At 34.9% G+C, this 22,924-nt stretch overlaps 1 protein-coding gene across 6 annotated transcripts in view; it reads right to left on the bottom strand.

Annotated features, from left to right (window-relative positions):
• Positions 1–378: 378 nt before the first annotated feature.
• Positions 379–22,924, bottom strand: part of PTBP3 (polypyrimidine tract binding protein 3) — a 102,657-nt gene continuing 80,111 nt past the window's right edge. For all 6 annotated transcript variants that reach the window (XM_024757252.1, XM_024757253.1, XM_024757254.1 and 3 more), the window contains 7 exons: positions 15,909–15,986; positions 13,339–13,484; positions 13,083–13,116; positions 10,118–10,210; positions 8,897–9,113; positions 5,765–5,842; positions 379–5,613 (listed from right to left, as the gene is read on the bottom strand). In XM_024757252.1, coding sequence (XP_024613020.1) covers positions 5,481–5,613; positions 5,765–5,842; positions 8,897–9,113; positions 10,118–10,210; positions 13,083–13,116; positions 13,339–13,484; positions 15,909–15,986 — 779 coding nt within the window. In that variant the 3' untranslated portion in view covers positions 379–5,480. The remainder of the gene's footprint in view (positions 5,614–5,764; positions 5,843–8,896; positions 9,114–10,117; positions 10,211–13,082; positions 13,117–13,338; positions 13,485–15,908; positions 15,987–22,924) is intronic.

Raw genomic sequence — 22,924 nt, 5'->3', positions numbered from 1 at the left:
GTGTGTGTGAGAGGGAGAGAGAGAGAGAGAGAGAGAGAGAGAGAGAGAGAGAGAGAGATGCACAGAAAGAGAGCGAAAGACATCACTCATGCAAATGTGCCAACATGTACTTGTACAAAGGGGGCGTGCCACTGAAGCAGCTATTTGTAGGACGGTTAGAAAAGCATTCTGTTTCTCAAAATGAGAACTGTTCCTTAAGTAAAAGAGAGGTGATTAGTAGACTTAAGGTTTTTCAGTTTTTAAAGTGGTATGAATATGTGCTTGCTATGCTCTCACTATAACAAGTTTAGATGGATGGCTATGACAAAGAAAATATGACATCATTAGAATTACAGGTAAGACAAGGGGAAACCCAAAGTACAGACAAGAACACAGAAATATTTTTAAGAGAGTACAGATGTCATGACATTTATTAAAAGGCATGCTACAATGCTATACTTGTTAGGAAAGAGATTAGAGATATCAAGTAATAGTCAGCAAATATACAAACTGAACAAAAATGGAATATATTGTAGTGTACAGAAGCTTGAATTAACCATGCACTACGCACTTAGAAAATATGTTTTTTAATATTTTATCTTCTCTTCGCATTTATAACATAATTCACTTCAGTAATCACAGAATCCTTTTCTTCCAATGCCACAAACTGTGTTACAAATGAAAGCTGGTACTGCTGCTTATCAAAATATACAAGACAACTGATGTTTTATATAAAACCACTTTATATGTTAACTTGTTCCCAAAAACCGTTTTTTTTTCTTTTTCGGCCTGGTTTTAAAAAATGTTGTTACAAATATTTACAGCATTTTCTTCTGTTAGATGAACATTCTTATAAACTGAAAAAGGGAATTTTATGAACAGACCACATAAAACACGAGACAATGTCAGAGGCTCCTAGCTGTGCTATTTTTTTTTTTCTTAAATACAGTACTGAAAATGCCCATAAAACCCATGTTGTCCTAATCCATTCTGTTCACATTTAAACTCCCATTTTCTCTAAGTAGTCTATTCGCCGATAGGAAATAGAAAGTAAAGGCCGCTTTGCACTGGATCTTCTTTCAGAAAGGAGCTTGGGAAAAGAAATGCTTAACAGAAAGGAGTCAAAACCAGAACAGTCAGTCTTTGGTCAGAGCAATGAGGTGACATTTTGATGCAAAACTTTGCTTGGTCAGCAGTCTTTATAATTAGTACTTTTTGGATGTGGGATGAATTTTTTAAAGATCTGGGTAACAATGGTAAGGGGGAAAAAAGGCTAGAGTATGATTTTTTTTAACGACATCAAAAATAGCTATTTAAATATTTGTTATTACAACTACTACATAGATTCAAGAACTAAAAACAATGTAGCAACAACAACAAAAATCTGTTTACAGTGCTGATTTAAGCTTGCCATGAGCAGCTTTCAATCATGACTACTATCACCAAGGTCACTGGACCAGAAAAATATCCCTGTTCTCTGGAACATATGCCTCAGGTTACAGAAACTAAGACGACTACCACAAACATTACGAGCAGCTCTGTTCTTGGACCTGCACAATGCTATATAATGAATATTATGTGATGAAGGCAAAAAGTGTAACTGAGACTTCATTCTACAGTTACAACTGTTTGCTTGAACGGATGGTGTGTGGGACAACATTCTTTTAAAACTATAGTATGTATTTCCTGAAAACCAGAATACTGATACTACCTTAGTCTCAAATAGGAAGAAAAGATCAATTAAGACTACTGAAGAAGGCACATAACCTTTGGTCCTGTTTTGTTTTTCTCCCTCTATAAAACCCCCAAAACTAATATTTTAGTAATTTTCTATTTTTTAAATCATTCACAATTAGCTGTTAAAATTTGCTCTGAAAAAAGACTGCAAATAGTCTTGTAGACAATAATACAGCTCTTAAAAGACAGCTGAGTTATATTTTCTTTAAAGAAAAAGTTCTGTGCAATCTAAATTGTATTTCTTTTAGCACAACAGTAGAATATTTTAAGTCTGGCAGTTTTATTCTTGTTAACAACAGATCAAGACAAAGGAAAAGTTAAGAAAAATGCTTTTACGCATAGTCATGCTGTCTTTTTGGTTTTAAAAATAGCAGTACACACTAGGTTTTCTAAGAGATAGGCTGATAGTTTGGCAAACAGGGCTTTTAAGTGACTCACTGGGTGGGGGGGGAACACATACTTTTGAGCTTGTCATCTTTTGTCCAAAAATACTTAGTGGAAACCGAAGAGAAATTACATGTTAATATAAATGTATATATAACCTTTGCTGCCTAATGACATGGAAGCTTTCAAAAGTTTATATAAAACTGATCAGAGACATTCATGAGAGTTACTTTTAATCAACTGAAGCAGAACCTATAATCACCATCCTAGGTGGAGCCAAAAAAAGGCATTGCTTCCATAAGGAATTTATCTCTAAAAACTGTGAGATTTGCAACTTTCAACAAAATCAGAAACATTACTACAAATTAACATAACAATATTTAGCCTTAAATAACGAATTTATGGCATTCTGCAGAAGCTATTGGGTAATTCTGATACTCTCCTGTAAGTTATCAAATTATTAAGGTTATTTTTCTATTTGTATCTCACAGGAAAAACAATTTACTGCTATGCAAGTTATTTAAATCTCAAAGTAGAACTTTTTGGCATAAATTGCTACTGTTAAACGTGTACTGCTATTTTTTAATAAAGTCCTGAATATACATACTTTGTGTTAAAGTCAGACACCTCCAAAAATAAGACAATACTCCTTAAAATTAAGTAAATAAACTTAAAAATAGGATACTATAACAGCTCAACAGCAAAAATAAACATTGCTCAGAAGATATCAACTACATGCATGCCAAAGCAAAAAATACAAAGATCTAGTTTTTCCACTGCCCTGATATTTTAAAATCTTTTTACAGAAACTATACCAACACAAATACTGTAGACCTCTATAATTCAAAGAGCAAATAGCCCAATATGGACAACATCCATGTGCTACAGCTAATTTTAGACACAAATTGATGGTTGCAAACACACTATTTTAAACAAGAATATCTCACCTTTTCCAAATCTTAATTTGATTAATGTTCTTTGTCAATAAATTAAGATGTATGTAATGTGCATATGTATGTACAACACTAGAAAAGTGTATGTATGTATATACACTTATCTATACACACACACGCGCGCGCGCGCAAATCCCTGAAAAGGATTCCAATGTTCTCTCTCAAATATGAAGGCCATTCCCTACTTCAAAATTACATTCAATACCATTGTGATCTCCCTTCTGCTACACTTCTGCTACTTACACTGACTGTTATAGGAATCATGAATTAAAACTACACAGTAATTCCTAACTAAAAAAAAACCAATTTAACATGCCACTGAAAATTATAATAGTGCCTGTATGGAAGGAAAAAAATGAAGCAATTTGGGGAGATTTCTTAAAGAAAGCGTTTTTTCCCCTTCCCTCTTACTCAGTGTTTTGGTAAAAATATATTCCATAAGTGAAAAAAATAAAAATTAGATAAATGATTATACCTATCAGCCAATAGTAAAACTGATCCTTTTGAAAGATCTCAATATAGTGTCCTCCTTTGTATTCTAACAACTAATTGTTGCTCAGCGTTGAGTGAATTCTGCTTTTTAACAATTATCTTTTGTAGTCTCTAAGTTTTTATAAAATTTCTTCCTGTGTTCAAATTAATGGCTGGAATATAGCAAAGAAATTGAGATATTCTTTTAAAAGGTGAGATGAACCACTCTGAGAATCTGAAAAGTGTAAAAGGGGTGGACAAAAATGACCCTTTTAACAAATTCTGCTTTAAAAAAATCCGATCAAGCACTGAAGGAATTAACAAAAGCAAAGTATCTAACTAAAAAGAAACAATTTTACATTATACAATCACTGAAGCAACATTAAAATGTACTCTCACATTCAACTAAAAAGAGGGACAGAGTATGAGAAAGAATCCACCTTCTCATACTCCATATATGTGGGCACTCAGTAATGAAGTTACATTAACAAAGAAAAGCAAGTTCTCACAAGTATATGACAAAAACCAAGTAATCCTGAGACAAATTCTAATGGGTGATAAAGATCAGACAAGATCCAGAACTGAGACTGCATGTTATAGCCCCAAATTGGTATGCTATAACTGGCAATGACCACTATTGGTCACAATATGAAGAGGCCTACAGGTGTGCACTGAGTTATTCCCCAAACCGTTTAACCCTTCCTCACCCCATCTCTACACCAAAGCACCAAAAAATTTGAATAGAAACTAGTAGTTATTGAAAATCACTTAAAATTGCAATGAAAAAAACTTTAAAATCCTTACCAAAACAGGGAAAGAAAAAACAAATGCTCACCAAGCCCACGATATAGCTTTGAAGATACTTAGATAAAAGTCTAACCTATTATATCATAAGCACATAATAAGGCACATAATAGGAAATTAAGTAAATACACAGTAATTCTGAATAAGTATTAGAGATTATAGTGGTACAAAAAACCCTTGAGATTGATTTTTTTCTAAAAGAAGACTTTACCAAAAATAACTTTTAAAAAATCTGTCAAACCATATGATAGACCTGAATATTTTCCTTAAGACTGTAAACTTTTTTCTGAAAACAACTATAAAAAAGTAGTTTATAAGTAGGATTATTTTTCTTTTTAAATTTTCCAAGATCATATTATATTATTCGGCAAGTGTCATTTTGAAATTTAAAACATGTTTTTTCCTAATAAAATTATTAATTATTCTGACATCTTAATAGATCCTGGTTGGATTCCACTTAATTTCCCTGGAGACAGTTGAGACACTTCATTCTCCAAATAGTCTTAAAAAGTTAAAGATATGCAAAGGAGTGTCTTACAGTGGGAAAAAAAAAGTGAAAGAAAACACGCAGATTTATAAATTTGCTTCCAATACAACCCAATTTGTTTATGTATAGTAAATATCAGTATATGCCAAATAACTGATGTAACTTATAAGGGAACACAGTTTTCTAGAGGAGTCAAACTTCTGAATCATACAGTTAAAATCTTGGTTGTAGGTAATTTAAATTACTTATGTCAAGTAATTTTAAAAGTCTGTATGTTTAAATTTTTCAAAGTACAAAGGAGTTTAGAAATGTTGTATAAGGCTGATCTGGACCCAAACGAAAAGAAAGACCATCCTCTTGAAATCCAATTTAATATAGGGAATTAAATTATTGAAAAAAAATTTTTTCCTGATTCTTTTTTCCTGAAGATTATTTTCATTTTAGAAACTATGGGACAAAGGAAAAACATGCCTCTGGTGACGTATTGGCAGAGGGTTTAAGGGAAAAGAGAACATCCCATGATTTTTTGAATATACTTGAATATCAAACTCAGGAAGAGTTATTTTTGTGAAAGAGGCAGAATTGGTCTTGAGCTGCTTCAGTCTATGTCTGAAGGGTTTTACTAAAATTATGGTCCAGTCTTAGGAGAAAAATTCACAGAAAAGTTAGATTGTAGATTTTGAGAAGGAAACTCTGAGGTGGTGATTTTCTCCAAGGTCATGGTTATGAAGTTCAATGAGAGCCTGGATTGCTTCTTCCACAGATCCCAACTGAATGAGTGCCATTTTGCGATCTTTCCTGAAAATGGTAGAAGAAATAGAAAAAGCATATAGAATTAATTTTGCCTACAAACCTCTTCCCCAGACCTAGAAGACTTCATTAAACTACCTTAAACATTTGCAGATCATATTAAATAATGTTAATGTATTTCTTAAAAGCATGGACTTACTGAAAGAATTTAAAAGCCTTCACTGAACATCCGGCTTCTGTGAAAAGGTTCTTCAGATCATCTACTGTAACAGAGGGACTGTGAAAACATTACAGAGAGAGTCAACTATTTTATCCCTAATTTTTAAATGATGCAAAGATTAACTCCTGAAATCATCAAGTTTCCAGAATTTTCACATTTCAAAGAGCATAAAGCCACGCAATGAAGACATGATTTGCAAGTGCCCTGAAAGATGTTCAAGGTTGATGCAAACATGTTCTCAAACGATGGAATTTTGTCTCAAATCTTTTGCACAGGACATGGGCAGTATATAAAGAACAAGAAAATCTTTCTATATTTATTCTTTCAATGGGATTATTACCCACAATTAACTCTAGTACTTCCAAAGATACTTCCCTAGCTCTGACTTGTCTTCTATGGTCCAGCGTTTTCCACTACTAGGCCAGTAGATTTTCAATTACTTTCAGGGTAATTATGAACATGTGTATGTGGTAACCAGGTTCTAAGATAGTCCCCAACTACTGTTGCCTCCTAGTAGTCACACTTTTGGTACTCCCCTCCCATATCTAATAAGAATGTCCTCTGTAACCCTCAGGGTATTGTAGATATGACACATGTGACTTCTGAGGCTGAGAGACACTGCAATTTCCACCTTGCCCTCTCTTGAATCACTAGCTTTGGAAGAAACCAGCTGCTATTTCACGTGGACGATCAGCAGCCCTATGGAGAGCTCCTTGTGGCAAGGAGCCACAAGTTGACAGCTCCTCCTGTCAACAACTAAGTATATGGTGAGCCACTTTGGAAGTGGATTCTCTATCCCCAATTAAGCCTTCAGATGCAACCTTATGAGAGATTCAGCCAAAACCACCCAGCTAAGTCACTTCTGGATTCCTGACTTACAGTAACAGTTTGAGATAATGAACGTCTACTATTGTGTTAAGCTGTTAAGTTTTGGGGTGATCTATTACGCAGCAGTAGATAACTAATACAGTGGTCTATCACATGAGAATCAACTGACTAAAAGCAGACTCTTCCTCATCTCACAACTCCCAGCAAGGAGGGTGTTATAGAACAATAATTGGCTCTGCAAGGAGACAGATATAAGTTCACATTCTATTTTTCATTCACCTGGTATGTCACTCTTAAGTTACTTAATCTGAGCCTCTCACTTTCATTGTTAAAATGAAACTAATGACCTTTACTCCAAATGTTATTATGGATAAATTGCTAGAGACAGAACGTAGAATAGTGGTTACCAGGGACTGGGGGTAGAGAGAAACGAGGAGATACTGTTTAATGGGTACAGAGCTTCAGTCTGAGATGATGACAAGGATCCGCATATGGATATAAGTGATGGTTGCACACTATGAATGTACTTAATGTGAACGTACACTCAAAAACGGTTAAAATGGTAAAACTTAGGTTATGTATTTAACCACAATTTTAAAAGAAGGTTATTATGGAGATTAAATGAGGTAACACATGTAAAACACCAGCACAGTGCCCAGACTTGGCAGATGGTTAAAAAAAGTATTAACGTCTTTTCTCTCTTCTACCTACATGTCCAATGCAGGCTGCAACTTGAGACCAGCTCCTGGATAAATGTACTTAAGAGGGAGCCTGCTTTAGTATTTAAATATGTTGCCTCTCTCCCTGACTCTGTAGTGATGAGGTGCTAAATTTCTAGATTTTTTTCTCAAGTGACTCTTCCAGTTGCCTGGCTGGCATGAGGTTTGAGCCATTGCCCAATTCGGATTCAAGGTTTCTCCATATAGCCTAATTGGAGACTAGCTAGGAGCCTGGGCATTCAACAGCATTTTGAATAATTATTTTCTCTTCCTATTCAAATCCCATTCTCATTCTCAGAAATATTCCAGTAATGTACCCTTCTCCACTCCCTCAGTCTTTAACTTTTCACACAGGTGCTCGCACACAACTATACCCCACAGCTTTTATCCTTCCTTCCCAAAGCTTATCCCTCTTCATGTATTAGATTAAGTTATATAAAACTGCCAACTTGGGACTTCCCTGGTGGCGCAGTGGTTAAGAATCTGCCTGCCAATGCAGGGGACACAGGTTCAAGCCCTGGTCTGGGAAGACCCCACATGCCGCTGAGCAACTAAGCCCATGTACCACAACTACTGGGCCCACACTCTGCCACAAACAGAAGCCACTGCAATGAGAAGCCCGCACACTGCAACAAACAGCAGCCCCTGCTCGCCACAACTAGAGAAAGCTCGTGCACAGCAACGAAGACCCAACATAGCCCCCTTTGTACATCAAGGATTTCAAGAACTAAAACTGGGGTTGCCAGGTGCTTTCTATAAAGGGCCATACAGTAAATTTCTTAGGCTCTGATAGCCATACAGCCTCTGTTGTAACTATTCAGCTTTGTTGTTATAGCTCAAAAGCAGCTATAGCTAATACATAAATGAATAAATGTGGTTGTGTTCCATGAAACTTTATTTATGGAAGGTGAAATTTTAATTTTATATAATTTTCTCAAATCACAAAAAATTTTTCTTTTGTTTTTCCGTAACCACTTGAAAATGTAAAAACCAATCTTAGATCATGGGCCTTACAAAAACAGACGGATTTGGACCATAGGCTATAGTTTGTCGATCTCTAAGTTAGATGATGACTAAAGAACAAGTCTGCTACAACACTGGTTAAATACAGAGTGGTTACAAGAAAATTTTTAGCTTTTAGATATATATATGGCTTTGCAGCTTGTAGGTAAAAAATAGAGAATTCAGTTTTACCAAATTCTTAGATACATAAATTATTTGATTTTGCTATGCTGGTCACTAAAGGTTCTTTACTTATACAAAAGGATGAACAAGTATACACCAGTGGAATATTTCTGCACAGATTTTTGCCATTCTATAACTGAAAGTTAACAGATGCTAATTCTCTGTTTGGAAAGAAAAATTTAAAACATTGCTATCTTTCACTTTCATAGTGTATGGTTAGAGATAAACTTCTTAAGACATGATGGCAAATAAATCATCTTACGAGAAATTAGTGAATAGGACAACTGCTACGTTAGAATAATTTCAGTTTTTACCTCCCCAAACCATATACTGTAGATTATTAATCATCTAAATGAATAGTAACTAATTAGATACATACGGGATGTTGGAAAGATGCAGAGTGGCTGATGGTGGAAAAATATTCTGGAAGTTTTTAGAGCCAGGCTTTTTAAAGCGATGCAAAGGACTATTGCTAAAATCCTTAGTCAGACCTTGGTCTTCTTGTCCCTCTCGAGGAAGCTGAACTGCTTGATGTTTGGACAGTGTAGCACGAAGCACTTTCCCATAAAGTCTCTGACCACTCAGATGGTTCATTGCTGGTGCATAAGAAGAAAATAAGGAAAGTCTGGTTACTAAGATAGAATCTCTGTAAAACTGTCTATCATAATTCTTTTTATTTAGTCATTTAAAAAATTATACTGTCAGTTTGAGGGCTTAAAAATGGTTTTAAATTTAAAAACTCTTATATACGAAAATGTATTAAATGACTCTGTTTTTCTGTAATGAAAGAAAAGCAATACAACAAAAAGTAACTATTTTCCTAGCAGAGTGCTAGGAAGTTCCAGAATGCCTGAAACATACCACATGTTCAGGAAATGATTATTGAATAAATTAGTTTAATCTCAAGTAAATTTTTTTTAAACATCTTTATTGGAGTATAACTGCTTTACAACGGTGTGTTAGTTTCTGCTGTATAACAAAAGTGTATCAGCTATACTATACATATATCCCCATGTCTCCTCCCTCTTGTGTCTTGTTCCCACCCTCCCTATCCCACCCCTCTAGGTGGTCACAAAGCACCAAGCTGATCTCCCTGTGCTATGTGGCTGCTTCCCACTAGCTATCTATTTTTAATCCCAAGTAAAGCTTTTTAAATAAAAAATCTGAGCAATAATATTTCAACAGCCACTATAATAATAAGCGGTGAGATTGTAGAATGACACTTTCTTGAACCATCATTATGAAGTATTCCCAAACTGTTATGCCATGCAACAGTTCTAGAAAACTTAATTTGAAAGGAAAATAAATAAGCAAACAAACAAATAAAATGAAAGAAAACAAGTCATGTTTATTAGTTTAAAGCTAATGGAAAAACCCTAGAGTCAAAGCTCTAAACATCAACAATATATTCAAATAGATAAATGAACTTCAAAGAATAATAAATATTTTAAAATCTTAAAATATAAGCAGATCCAAATAATAATGGAGATATTAACATAAGGAGGTACTCTTCCTACTAGCCATAAGTTTATTTTATAGGAAAATTCACATATAAAAGGGGCAGGTTATCATTATTATTATTATTATTAATCGTTAGTACCTAGCTGAGCTTGATTTGCATCTGCCATCTGAACCAATGCATTTTCTTTCTTATTAAACATTATCTTCACTCGATGTACATCACCATATACTCCTAATTAAAAAGACAAAACAAAACAATTTTTTAATGCTGATTGTGTAATGTTCAATTAACTTTACTAATATATTTAAAGAAAGCTTCTTTTCTCATACTATATGCTTTCCCTGGGCAATTTCATACAAATGCTCCCAAATTTGTAATCTCTCCTATGTTCCAGATTTATTAATCTAGTACCCCCGTTCACCTGGATGTCCCATAAACACTTCAACTGATTCACCTGCTCTTTCCTGCACCCTCCTGTGTTCACTAACTCTGTTGATAAACAGTACCATCATGCACATATTTGCTCCAGTCAGACATCTGGGAGTCATCTTTTGACTTACCCCTTTCCTTAGACACTTACACATCCAGTCAACTACCAGCACTCATTGATTCTATGGCCTAAATATCTCTCACATTTGTCCACTTCTTCCCATCCTCACTACCATCAAACCTATTATCACCAATTCACATCTGGACTATCACCATAGCCTCCTAACTGATCTCATTACATCCATTTTTTCTATGCTAGTGTTCCCCAAAGTGGGTCCCACACCCCCAAAAGCAGGCAAAATGATTCACTGGGGTGTGGGAGGAAAATAAACTTTTACTTGTACTGATTTGTTTATATAAACCAGTATGAAAAACTACATTTTACTAATTTTCAACATATAGAAGAAATTATATACAGAAGTTTCTACAATATGAAGGGCATTCTCTCATTTTTAAAATTTAGTGTATTAAAATATATTGCAATTTATGTGGAACAGGGTATCGCCAATATCATAAAAATAAGATATTTAAACAGCAGCATCATTACCATACTTTGTAATAGGATGAGAGAATGACTATGACAATCTTCAAGTTACACAAAGGAGTATTGGTTATCTTGTGGGCAAGCCCCTAAGAGCAACTAAACTTAAGAGATGAATGGTAGTTCTAAAATTAAAAAAAAAAAAAGACAAGTATTCCAAATTTGCTGCCCTTTTCGGAAATGACAAGTGGCTGAAATAGATACTCTGTAAAAAATAACATATAATTTCTTCTTTAAGCTGAGGGTGATATTTTTCTAAATGAGTGAGAAATTAACTACTTTTAGAAAGAAATGTGCTCTGGCTATTAAAGAGACATGAACGTTTAGCATTAATAAAAGATTTTGTTAATGAAAATTACATAAATGTGTCATGAATAAAAACTTTTACAGTAACTGCAAATGAGTATAATGTTTCTCTGTGGGCTGATAGAGATATTCTAAAATTGGACTGTGGTAATGGCTGCACAACTCTATAAATTTACTAAAAATCACTGAGTTGTACATCTGAAGTCAGAGAATTGTAATGGCTGTAAATTATATCTCAAAAACGCTGTTAAAAAAACCTATTGCCGGGCTTCCCTGGTGGCACAGTGGTTGAGAGTCTGCCTGCTGATGCAGGCGACGCGGGTTTGTGCCCCGGTCCGGGAAGATCCCACATGCCGCGGAGCGGCTAGGCCCGTGAGCCATGGCTGCTGAGCCTGCGCGTCCGGAACCTGTGCTCCACAACGGGAGAGGCCACAACACTGAGAGGCCTGCGTACCGCAAACAAAACAAAACAAAACAAAAAAACCTATTACCCACTCAAAAAATTTGAAACCATTTTCCATCCTCTTGAAAATTCTTCCACATGAAGAGTGAGTTTTAACCCCATTATGCTAATGTTAACAGTTTTCAAGATCAACTAATTTAACAAGAGGAAAAATGGAACTTTTCTAGGTAAAGTACAACAAAATTTAGTGGATTAGACTGAAAAATTAGTATCATAATTATTTAGTACAGCAACAGTGAAACACTTCCATTCAAATCACCTATCTTTTTTTTTTTTGGCCATGCCCACGCAGCTTGCGGGATTCTCAGTTCCCAGACCAGGGACTGAACTTGGGACCTGGCAGTGAAAGCACTGAGTCCTAACCACTGGACCGCCAGAGGATTCCCTTGTATATCTTTATGAGGTATCTTTTTCATTTATGACAACCATTAAGATCAAGTACTAAAATAAAGTGAATTTAGAATCAGTTCGTGGGATACTGAACCAAAATGAAAAAGGTTTTTGAAAATAATGAAGCATATTAAATCATACTTCTCACTAAATGTTAATATTTTTATTTTAAAAAGTGTCATAAGAAAAATCTTTAAAATATTAAATATCACTTCATTGCTCTTATATGTTTGTACATATTATACTAAAGAGTATAGTAAAAGATGGATGAACTTTATGAATAATTAATCATATATAGATTAGGAGTACCTGGCTAAATATTTTTTTTAACTGAGAGGCACACTATTGGAAAGTTAGGGGATTATTTTTATAATCAACATCTCATTATGCCTCTCTCCTGTTTAAAACTAGTCAATGGATTCCCACTGTTCTTAAGTTAAAAACGAAGCTCTTTAATATAGCTTATAAAGCTCTTAATGACCTTGCCCCTATCCATCTGCCCAGCTTCAACATGTCTCTCCCTTACACTCTTCATTGAGCTTTCTTCATTTCTATGTTACACGAGTTCTGTCTCTCACCGCTACTATCTGTGAAAGGACATTTGCCCTCCCTTTCTGCCTGGCTAATGTGTCTTCATTTTTCACAAGTCAGCTTAACTATCATTTCTACTGGTACATCATCTTTGATTCCCTCAGCTAGGTTAGGTCTCCTAGCTGTATGTTCCTATTACAGTCTCTACTTCCCTTTTTATAAAATTTTATTGTAACTGTAATCACTTACTGTCTTCCTTGCTATTCTATCCTCAGTGTCAAACACACTAGTAGGCACATAGCAGTAATAAATATTACTGAATGATGCAATATGCTCAATTCACATCATAGATAATATAAAAAACAACAAAAAAAATTACTTACCAAATAGGATAAAAAGTCCATGTGGTGTAATAAGCTGTTTGAAAAGGATAACACAAAATATCAGTGTCTAAGTAAAAATTTTAAGTAAGTTTACTTGTTCAAAGCACTGACTTTTTACGTGCTGCTTCTGTATATACTAGTGATGAATTTTAATAAAAATTCTTAAAATAAACATTTTCATTGAATTTAACTCTAGGTCAGAAGCTACAATACCTCCTCCTGAAAGACTTTTTACATATAATACTTTTCAACTCACATCAGGATTAAGATTGGTGACAAGTAGAACAGAATTTCCCGGTATACCACCAGCCCCAGGAATGGCCATCCTTCCAGTGACGGCAGAGGAGGTGATTGCGAGAGGACCAAGAGCTCCGGGACCTAGTCCAGCTGGGACTGACAGACCTTTTCAAAACATCAAAAGCATTTCATATTCTAGTTATCTGGAGAATTACAACACTTAATACAACTTAAGTAAATAAATGAAGACAAAAGCAAAAGTAGAGAAGAAAATGTTTCAAAGCTACCATAAGGATAACAAAGGTCAGTTTTCTGCCCTCCAGAGTCTGGAAGTAGAGCGCTGTATTCGTTGATACTATCATACTTAGTATTTTATTATTTATACAGTGCTTTGCATAGCAACCAAATTCACTGGCCTTAAAGCCATTAGGTTTTTCAAAGGGTCTATAACTACAAGTACTCCTTCTATTTCTTAAAACAAATATATTCCAGCACATTTCTCTAAAGTAGATGTTATTTTCACATTGACTTCTACCATAAAACCAGATACATATTTTTGTAAAAAGTCCTTCAGCAGAAGTCACATATATGCATGCTAGGTAGTAATGCATGTTCTAAAATTGGACTGTGGTAATGGCTGCACAACTCTGTAAATTTATTAAAAATCACTGAGTTGTATACCTAAAACAGGTAAATTGTATACATACATTCTGCATGGGGAAAAAATATTTTGTAACCTTGCAAAACATTATTACCATCAAGAACAAATTTACAGGATTCAATATTCTTTTGCAGCAAGAATTTTCAGAGCTCTCTACTCCCCCAGATATTTCAGAACTACTGAAAGTTCTACAATACTGGAATATTGACACTATATACTATACCTAAAACACTACACTTCCTCTGAATGTCCCACTATTTGTATTCTCAGCTTAAAAATTATCTAAGATAAAATCTCTAGTTGATATAAAATAAACCAGTTATTTAATTTATTGATTCTTTAAGCTCAAAATTCCTTATAATAGACAGAGTCTGGCCAGTTTATCACAAATCATGTAATTAAATTGCAATATAGTTTACAATCATACTATTCTGCTTGACAATCTAAGGAAAGTTATTATTACCATCATCTTGCTGAATTTTAAAACCGTGCACATCACCTTCTTAGGGTGGATGCTTTTCCATGAAATCTATACTCAATAGTCTTTTGCATGACCTCTTCCCATGCCCCTGCAACTTTTGAATAACTTCCTTAAGTCTATTATATACTGCCAACACTACACCTTAGCTACACTGTAGGGTACATACATGTGTGTATGTGTATATGTACATCCCCCTGCTACACCTTAAAAGTCTTATCAACTCAGGAGCCCTCTTTACACATTTTTTCTCTTTCTTAACATCTAATACAGTGTTTTATACATACAGTGTGTAGAAAGAAATAACTAAAATGAGGGAAACCATATATCACTACCTCCAAATGTATAAAAATTAAACTTTTGGGAGCTTCAAACACATAAAAACAATGTATAATGCCTTCATTTTGATGGGATAGGTAGAATTACTCACTTAATTAAACATACATTAAGATGTCTTAAAACCACCAAAAACCTAAAACTTAAATGAACCTCAACCTTTTAAATCACTCTTTTCTTTTTAGTTAACTTCATCCTCTCCAGTGAAGAGAGCAGTTAAAATTCCCAGAATTAGAAAGGTAGGATACAAAGATTATTGCCAGAAAGCAACTATGTTGTAATTTAAAATAGTTATATTCACAAATCACCCGGAAGCTGTAAAAAGGTACTGTGTAGACTAGGCTTAACACTAAGCCACTCTTCTTTCTAATCACCAACCTCAAGTGTATTCTTTAAGCACCAGCAATAAAATCATAAAGCATTTTTTTCTCCTCCTTAAGTTATGATCAAATTCATTTTGTTTACTATTTGGAAAAGAGTCAGAGAGCCATTATCAAAGTATTAACCGATTGCTATCTCTTAATTATTTCTATTACTTAAAGAAAAAAATATATTTTTTTCCTGAAATAAAACAGCATGCATACCCTCTACGGTAATCTTCTAAACCCATTAATCAAAAAAACAAAAAAAGAGGATTTACAAATAAGTTTAACAGTAAATGTTTATTAATTCAAATGTTTGCTGACTGCATACTATGTATTAAATGCCATCAAAGGCATTTAAGGACACAAAGATAAATAACACACAAGTCTGTTTAACATGTAATTGATAAGCTTATAAGCAAGCAGTTCATATATTTTGTATAATAACCAAAAAGGCAAATCAGAGATTATTAATATAGTCAACCTATAGTTATCTGTGCCAATGGCAAGCATAAATGATGCAGAATATATAAGGGAATTTTGGAGTTGAGAATGGAACCAGAGAGAATTATTTATAAACACAAGAAAGCTGTGCATCATATATTGTACATGAGCCACTTCTATGACTGAAACACCTAATGCTTTTATTATAAATCCTTCAAATATGGTAATATTTTTCATTTTGATAAGTTCCTGGAAAATATAGACCATCATTAAGAAATCATTTCAAATTCAACTTTAGAGTTAGTCACCTGTAGCTTGAGGAAATCCAATCGCTGGGGCAAATCCAGCAGCCCCTGCATATGGTGAGGAAATTATTCCTGGTGCACCTAACGGGGAAGAGAAGCTAAAATAAATATACTACCTTCTATAAATATGGTTATAGCAATATAAAATGGCTATATGAAGGTGTATTACTGATAAAGAGATTCTGTTATAGAGTAAAGATTTGTTCAACAGGTGATCCTTAATGGTAAGTAAAGAGCCTCTGCCACTTTCAGAGGCTAACCCCTTTCAACTGGGTTCAAGGTTCAAGAGTACAGCTAAAATATTATTTAATTTTGAGTTATTAGTTTGCTACTTAGATTTAGTTTTGTTATTTAAGTTGATATTCTTGTCCTTATTTAGAGCATTGTTTCTACGCAAAACTCATCAAATACTTATTAAATTGTACTGTACCTGGGGGGTACTGTGCTGACAAAAAGAAGTATGAAATAAAAATCCTTGCCTTTGAGAGGCTTTACAAACTAAAAGTATGAATTACAGGAGATTCACAGGCTGAGGATATATGGGTTTAAATACAAATATACTGTAAGTGGTCTAAGAAGAAGGGATTGCAAAGGATCACTGTGACTGTTTGAAGGTCTCTCAGGAGGTAAAACTTGAGCTGGACATTCAGTAAGTGAAAAGCAGTGCTTAGTGTGCACTGGATGCTAAACAAAGGCTGGTATTCCCTCTCCTTTTAGAAGCCTGGCGACTGTGAACCATCAATAAAAACAAGAGTTAGTTCCAATGGAGGAGTCAGTACTAGTAGGAAAACAATTTGGTTTGGGACAAGTTAAGGTTGAGGTGATAGTGAGAAACTCAAATGGGAATGCCACAAGTGGAAACGAGGGGGCGAACTCAGAATTTCTAACTATTACAAGACACAGATTTGTAAATCATCTATATAGAAATAAGTGTGAAAGCCATATGAATGAGAGCTCTGCTAAAAAGGGCACAAGGCAAGAAATGAAGAAAGCTATAAATAGAACCTGGGAGTATTAGTACACTTAAGTGGTAGAGGAAGGAAGAGGAACATTCTAAGGAAAAGAGAAAAACCTTAGAAAGCAAAACAAAACAGTGAATTATAATGAATTATAGTCCCTCAGGATCTAGAGACATAGAGTTTTAGGGGAGGGGGCCTTCCATAAAAGTCAAAGAGAGTGAGAAATGTAAAAGGTAAACAATAGTTTTAGAGCAACAGTGAGAAGCTAGACTGTAAGAGTCAAAGGGAAGGTTTTGGGGTTTCTTACCCTAATGATAGGCTGATATGCATATTTATAGGAGGAAGTATGTAGGCTACATTTTCCAGAGGAGTTAAAAGATCATATAAGTTTATTCTCTTCATTAAAGATAATTATTTAACAGAATTTATTAAATATGTAGCTGTGATTAAAATAATTCAAGAAAATACAGTCATTGAGAGACTTCAGGGACAGAGCTAGCAGAGAGAACCAACAATAAATGAAGACACAGAAAATGAGAATAACTGACAGAGTGATGAAATAAGAAGGGAAACATATTTATTGAAAGCACATTAGGAGGCAAGCATTCTTCTAGTGCTGAGGAAGCAATGAATAAAGCAGACAAGAATCTCTGCCCTTGCTAAACTTACATTCAAGTAGGCTCAAGATCATAGGTAAAATGAAAACAGAAACAGACTCACAGACTTAGAGAATGAACTTACGGTTACCAGTGGGGAAGGGTGGGGGGAGGGATAATTAGTGAATTTGGGATTGACATGTACACACTGCTATATTTAAAATGCATAACCAACATGGACCTATTGTATAGCACAGGGAACTCTGTTCAGTATTATGTAACAACCTAAATGGGAAAAGAATTTGAGAAGAATAGATACATGTACATGTATAACTGAATCACTTTGCTGTACACCGGAAAGTAACAAAACACTGTTAATTAACTATACTCCAATATAAAGTAAAAAGTTAAAAAAAAAGATGATAGGTAAAATGATTCACTTTCATAACAGAAATAACTATATTTAAGGCATAAAGGAAGACTTATCAGAGAGGGTTCAGTACAGGTATAAGTTATCGCGAAAATTTACACTAGAAAATTAAACATAGGAAGAGATATGGTAGGGATTCCCTGGTGGTGCAGTGGTTAAGAATCTACCTGCCAATGCAGGGGACACGGGTTCGAGCCCTGGTCCAGGAAGATCTCACATGCCGCGGAGCAACTAAGCCCATGCGCCACAACTACCGAGCCTGCGCTCTAGAGCCTCCAAGCCACAACTACTGAAGCCCAAGCGCCTAGAGCTCGTGCTCCGCAAAAAGAGAAGGCACCGCAATGAGAAGCCCATGGACTGCAACGAAGAGTAGCCTCTGCTCACTGCAACTAGAGAAAGCCCGCGCACAGCAATGAAGACTCAGTGCAGCCATAAATAAATAAATAAATTTTAAGATATATTTTTAAAAAATAAGAAGAGATACTGTAGATTGTATTACTGTTGCCAAGTATTCACTTGACCCTTCCATGTAACTCTGGTCAGTCATGTGACTTGCAGTGTCTCCTGTGGGAGAAGCATTCATTTCTATGCAACACCCACCACACTCAGTCATGTGATAGAAACACACGGACAAATAGGACATAAACTGCCTCTATGCAGAAGCTTTAAGAGGCATTATGGGTTTACACCAGCTCTCTTATTTTTTTACTCTCTGCCACAAGAATGCCATGTCTCAAATGTAGTGACACCTTCAGCCTGGGCCCTCCATCAAAAAGACATGTGAAGGAAGTTTGCAAAAGCTGATTTGCAGCTGTTTAAGTGTCAGTCATGTGAGAGGAATAAATGTTAATTGCTGTAAACCACTGAGATTTGTGGGAAGGGCAAGGGACCTACTTTTAAAACAAAACAAAGAGACTAATACAAATGGCTATGGGGTGGGGGGTATGAGGCAGAAGACTTGTAGTAGGTTTTAGAGAAATGAGGAAAATTCTTGAGATAACACTCACTGAACATTAAATAGCAATAAATGAAAGAATTGGCAAACAATTACCAGGGCCAAATTTTAAATAACTGTTTCCAAGTAAAATATGATTAACAAGAATATTTGTTAATACTCGACAAAAGAATCATTTGCAAAGTTTCTGTAAATCTGCATTCCTCAAATAAGCAGAAACAGAAACATTTTAGCAAAGTAACCAGTTAGGCAATGGTTTACACAAACTTTTAAGAAAAAGGTTTAAGATTCGCATAACTAAGAATACATATTTTACATTTGGAAAAGGTACTACCACAACAGCAATTAAGGTAATACAAATGAAGAGATGACATTTTTACCTATGAAATCAGTTTATCAGCGTTATTTATAATAGCAAAGCCCTAAAGAAACAAGCTTAATGTCTAAATTGAAGAATTATTATATAAATTATGAGTCACTAGACAAAATACAGAGCCATTTAAAATATTACAAAGAGTATGTACTATGTAAAAAAAGCACAACTATTTTGTTTTTCAAAAATGCTGGTACAGTAGCAGACTAAGCTTTTTGAGTAACTCAAAAAGAAAAAAGTAGAAAAAGAAATATCTAATTGCAGAAAAATAATTGCAAAGATTTCAGACATTGGAATTATCAGATTTGATTTGATTTTTAAATAGTATGTTTTAAGAAATAAAAGCCATACTGAAAAATATCTGTAGGGAAGATACTTAAAAAAAAAAAAAAGAACCAAGTATCAATAAAATTTCTAGAAATAAAAAGCACAACTACTGAAATCTAAAATTATCAGACAAATTTAACAACAGATTAGACAAAGGTGAAGAGACCATTAGTAAAATGGAAGTCCCTAAGGAATTATTTAGGATGCAGCTCAGAGAGATAAAGAAATAGAAAATATGAAAGAAAGTTTGAGATACTCAGAGTAAGAGAGTATAACAGGTCTAATCAAAATTCCAGAAAGTAAGAAAAGAAACAGTGTGAAGGAGAAATATATGAGAAGATCATTTCTAGTACCAGTAAAAGACAACAATCCACCAAATCAAGAAGCTTTTTGAGCTCCAGGTAGAAAAAATAAATCCTTAAACAGACACATCATACTGAAATTGTAGACATCAAAGATGAAAAAAAAAATCTAAAGAATAGCCAGAGAGAAAACAGCAGTAATTAGGTTGACAGCTGACCTTCCAAGAGCAACAATGAAAACCAGACTATTGTGTACTGATTTCTCTAATACATTGGAAAAAAAAACAAACAAAAAAAAAACCTGTCAACCTAGAACTCTATATATCTTTTAAAACTGACAACAAAATAAAGACATTTCTGGGGAAATGAACACTTCAAACATGTTAACACAGACCTTCCCCTTAAGAGAATAATAAAGGATATCCTTCCGGCAGAAGGTAAGCAATCCCAGATGGCATATCTGAGTTGCAAGAAGAAATGCAAGGCCTTAAGAGAGTTATATATGGCTTAATCTAAATGAATATTGATTGTATAAAATAATTAACAAATTGAAATGTTAAAATCTAAAAAGTTTTAAACATAATAATATCTTGAGTTAGGAGGAGGTAAGAGAAGGTAAAAGGAGTTAAAGTGTCCTAAAGTTCTTATATTATATAAGAAAAGATTACAGGTATCAATTAACTCTATATTTTGGTAAAATAAGTATGAAAGTTAAAAATCCTAGGTGAAAATACAAAACAGTGTTAAACTTCGAAAACAGTAGTGGAAAAAACCAAATAATAAATAAACATTAATTCAACAAATATTTTTTGTGTCTATTTTGTGTCAGGCACAAACTAAGTAGAGAAGAAAAAAAACTACCTTGGTGAAGCTTATTTCGACTGATGAAAACAGAAATAAACAATAAACACAGTAAATAAGTTAACTGCATACATAAGAAGGTGATAAATACTACTAAAAAAATAGAACAGGAAGAATCAGGAGTACTGAGGGAAGGCTGGTCAGGGTAGGTCAAAGAAGGCAGCAGGAGCAAAATCTGAGGGTATCTGGGAGAAAAGCCCTCCAGGAAGAGGGAATAACTAGTGGGAACAATCTGGAGGTGGGAACATACCTAACATGCTTTAGAGGGATGTCAGTTTGGTGGGCAAAAGGAGCAAGGGAAGAACATCAAAGGAGATATGTCAAAAGAGTAAAATTGAAGTGGATGGTATAGGGCTTGCAATCCAATGTAAGGATGTGGGCATTTAATACTTTGAAAAAAATGGGAGCCTTTGGAGGGTTGTCAGCATTAGACTGAAATGATATGACTTATTTCTCTTTTCTAATTTACATACAATAAACTGTACAAGTACAAAAGGCAACTGATCTGCTTTCTGTCACTAAAGATTAGTTTGCATTTTATAGAATTATATATAAACAGAATCATATACCAGGTGTTCTTTTTTATATGGTTTCTTTCATTCATAATAATGTTTTTTTTTTTTTTTTTTTGCGGTATGTGAGCCTCTCACTGATGTGACCTCTCCCGTTGTGGAGCACAGGCTCCGGACGCGCAGGCCTAGCGGCCATGGCTCACGGGCCCAGCTGCTCCACAGCATGTGGGATCTTCCCGGACCGGGACACGAACCCGTGTCCCCTGCATCGGCAGGCGGACTCTCAACCACTGTGCCACCAGGGAAGCCCCATAATAATGTTTTGCCTGGCTTCTTTCATTCAACATAATCCTGTTGTCCTTAACGATTTATTCCTTTTTATTGCTGAATAGTACTTCATAACATCAATAAACTACATTTTGTTTATCCATTCACCTGTAATAGAATATTTCCAGATTTTGGCCATTACAAATAGAATTGCTATGAACATTTGCATACAGGTATTTGTGTGGACACTAACTTTTTCACTTCTCTTGGGTAAATGACTAGGTTATATTGTAGGTGCACATTTAACTTAAGTAACTGGCAAACTCTTTACCAAAGAGTTTCCTAAATTTTACATTGCCATCAACACAGTATGCTAGTAAAAGATGCTCCACATCCTTGGTACAGGAAACTTTTTAAACTCTAGTTATTCTAGTGGGTATGTAATAATATCTTACAGTAATTTAATTTCCATTTCCCTGATGACTAGAGATGTTGAGCACCTTCTCATGTGTTTACTGCCATTCATATACCATCTTCTGTAAAATATCTTGTCAAATCTTTTGGCCATTTTTTTGGGGGGGTTTTTTTTTTTTTTTTTTGGTACGTGGGCCTCTCACTGTTATGGCCTCTCCCGTTGTGGAGCACAGGCTCCGGATGCGCAGGCTCAGCCGGCCATGGCTCACGGGCCCAGCCGCTCCGCAGCATGTGGGATCTTCGGACCTGGGGCACGAACCCGTGTCCCCTGCATCGGCAGGCAGACTCTCAACCACTGCGCCACCAGGGAAGCCCTTGGCCATTTTTTAATAGTTTGTTTTCTTATTACTGAGCTATAAGAGTTCTTTATATAACTTGATATAACGAATTTGTCTTATATATATGTGTTGCAAATATTTTCTTCAATGTCTACAGCTTACCTTGTGGTTTTCTTGATGGTACCTTTCAATCAGTGAAACTTTTAAATGTTGATGTACGTACAATATATAAATTATTTCCTTTCATGGTTTGTGCTTTTTGCGTTTTACCTAAGAAACTTTTGCACATCCCAAGGTTACAAAGATTTTCTAAGTTTTTTTTTTTAATATAAGATTTATTTGTTTGTTTTGTTTTGGCCGTGCCAAACAGCATGGCATATGGGATCTTAGTTCCCTGAACAGGAATCGAACCCACGCCCCCTGCAGTGGAAGGTCGGAGTCTTAACCAGTGGACCACCAGGGAAGTCCCCTCTCCTATGTTTTATTCCAGGAGTTTTATAGGTTTAAGTTTTACATAGAGGTCTAAGATCCATTTCAAGTCAATGTGTCAGTATGGTGTGAGATACGGATCAATGTTTATTTTCTTTCCAATATGGATAACCACCTGTCCAAAACTACTTGTTGAAAGATTTTCCTTTCCCTATTGAATTTTTACACTGGTAATTTTGCTCAAAATCAACTGAGT

Source organism: Neophocaena asiaeorientalis, unplaced genomic scaffold (genome assembly GCF_003031525.2).
Source record: "Neophocaena asiaeorientalis asiaeorientalis breed wild unplaced genomic scaffold, Neophocaena_asiaeorientalis_V1.1 scaffold432, whole genome shotgun sequence".
Lineage (NCBI taxonomy): Eukaryota > Metazoa > Chordata > Mammalia > Artiodactyla > Phocoenidae > Neophocaena > Neophocaena asiaeorientalis.
Note: the sequence above shows the minus strand (reverse complement) of the source record. Positions and strands in the feature narration are given on the sequence as shown.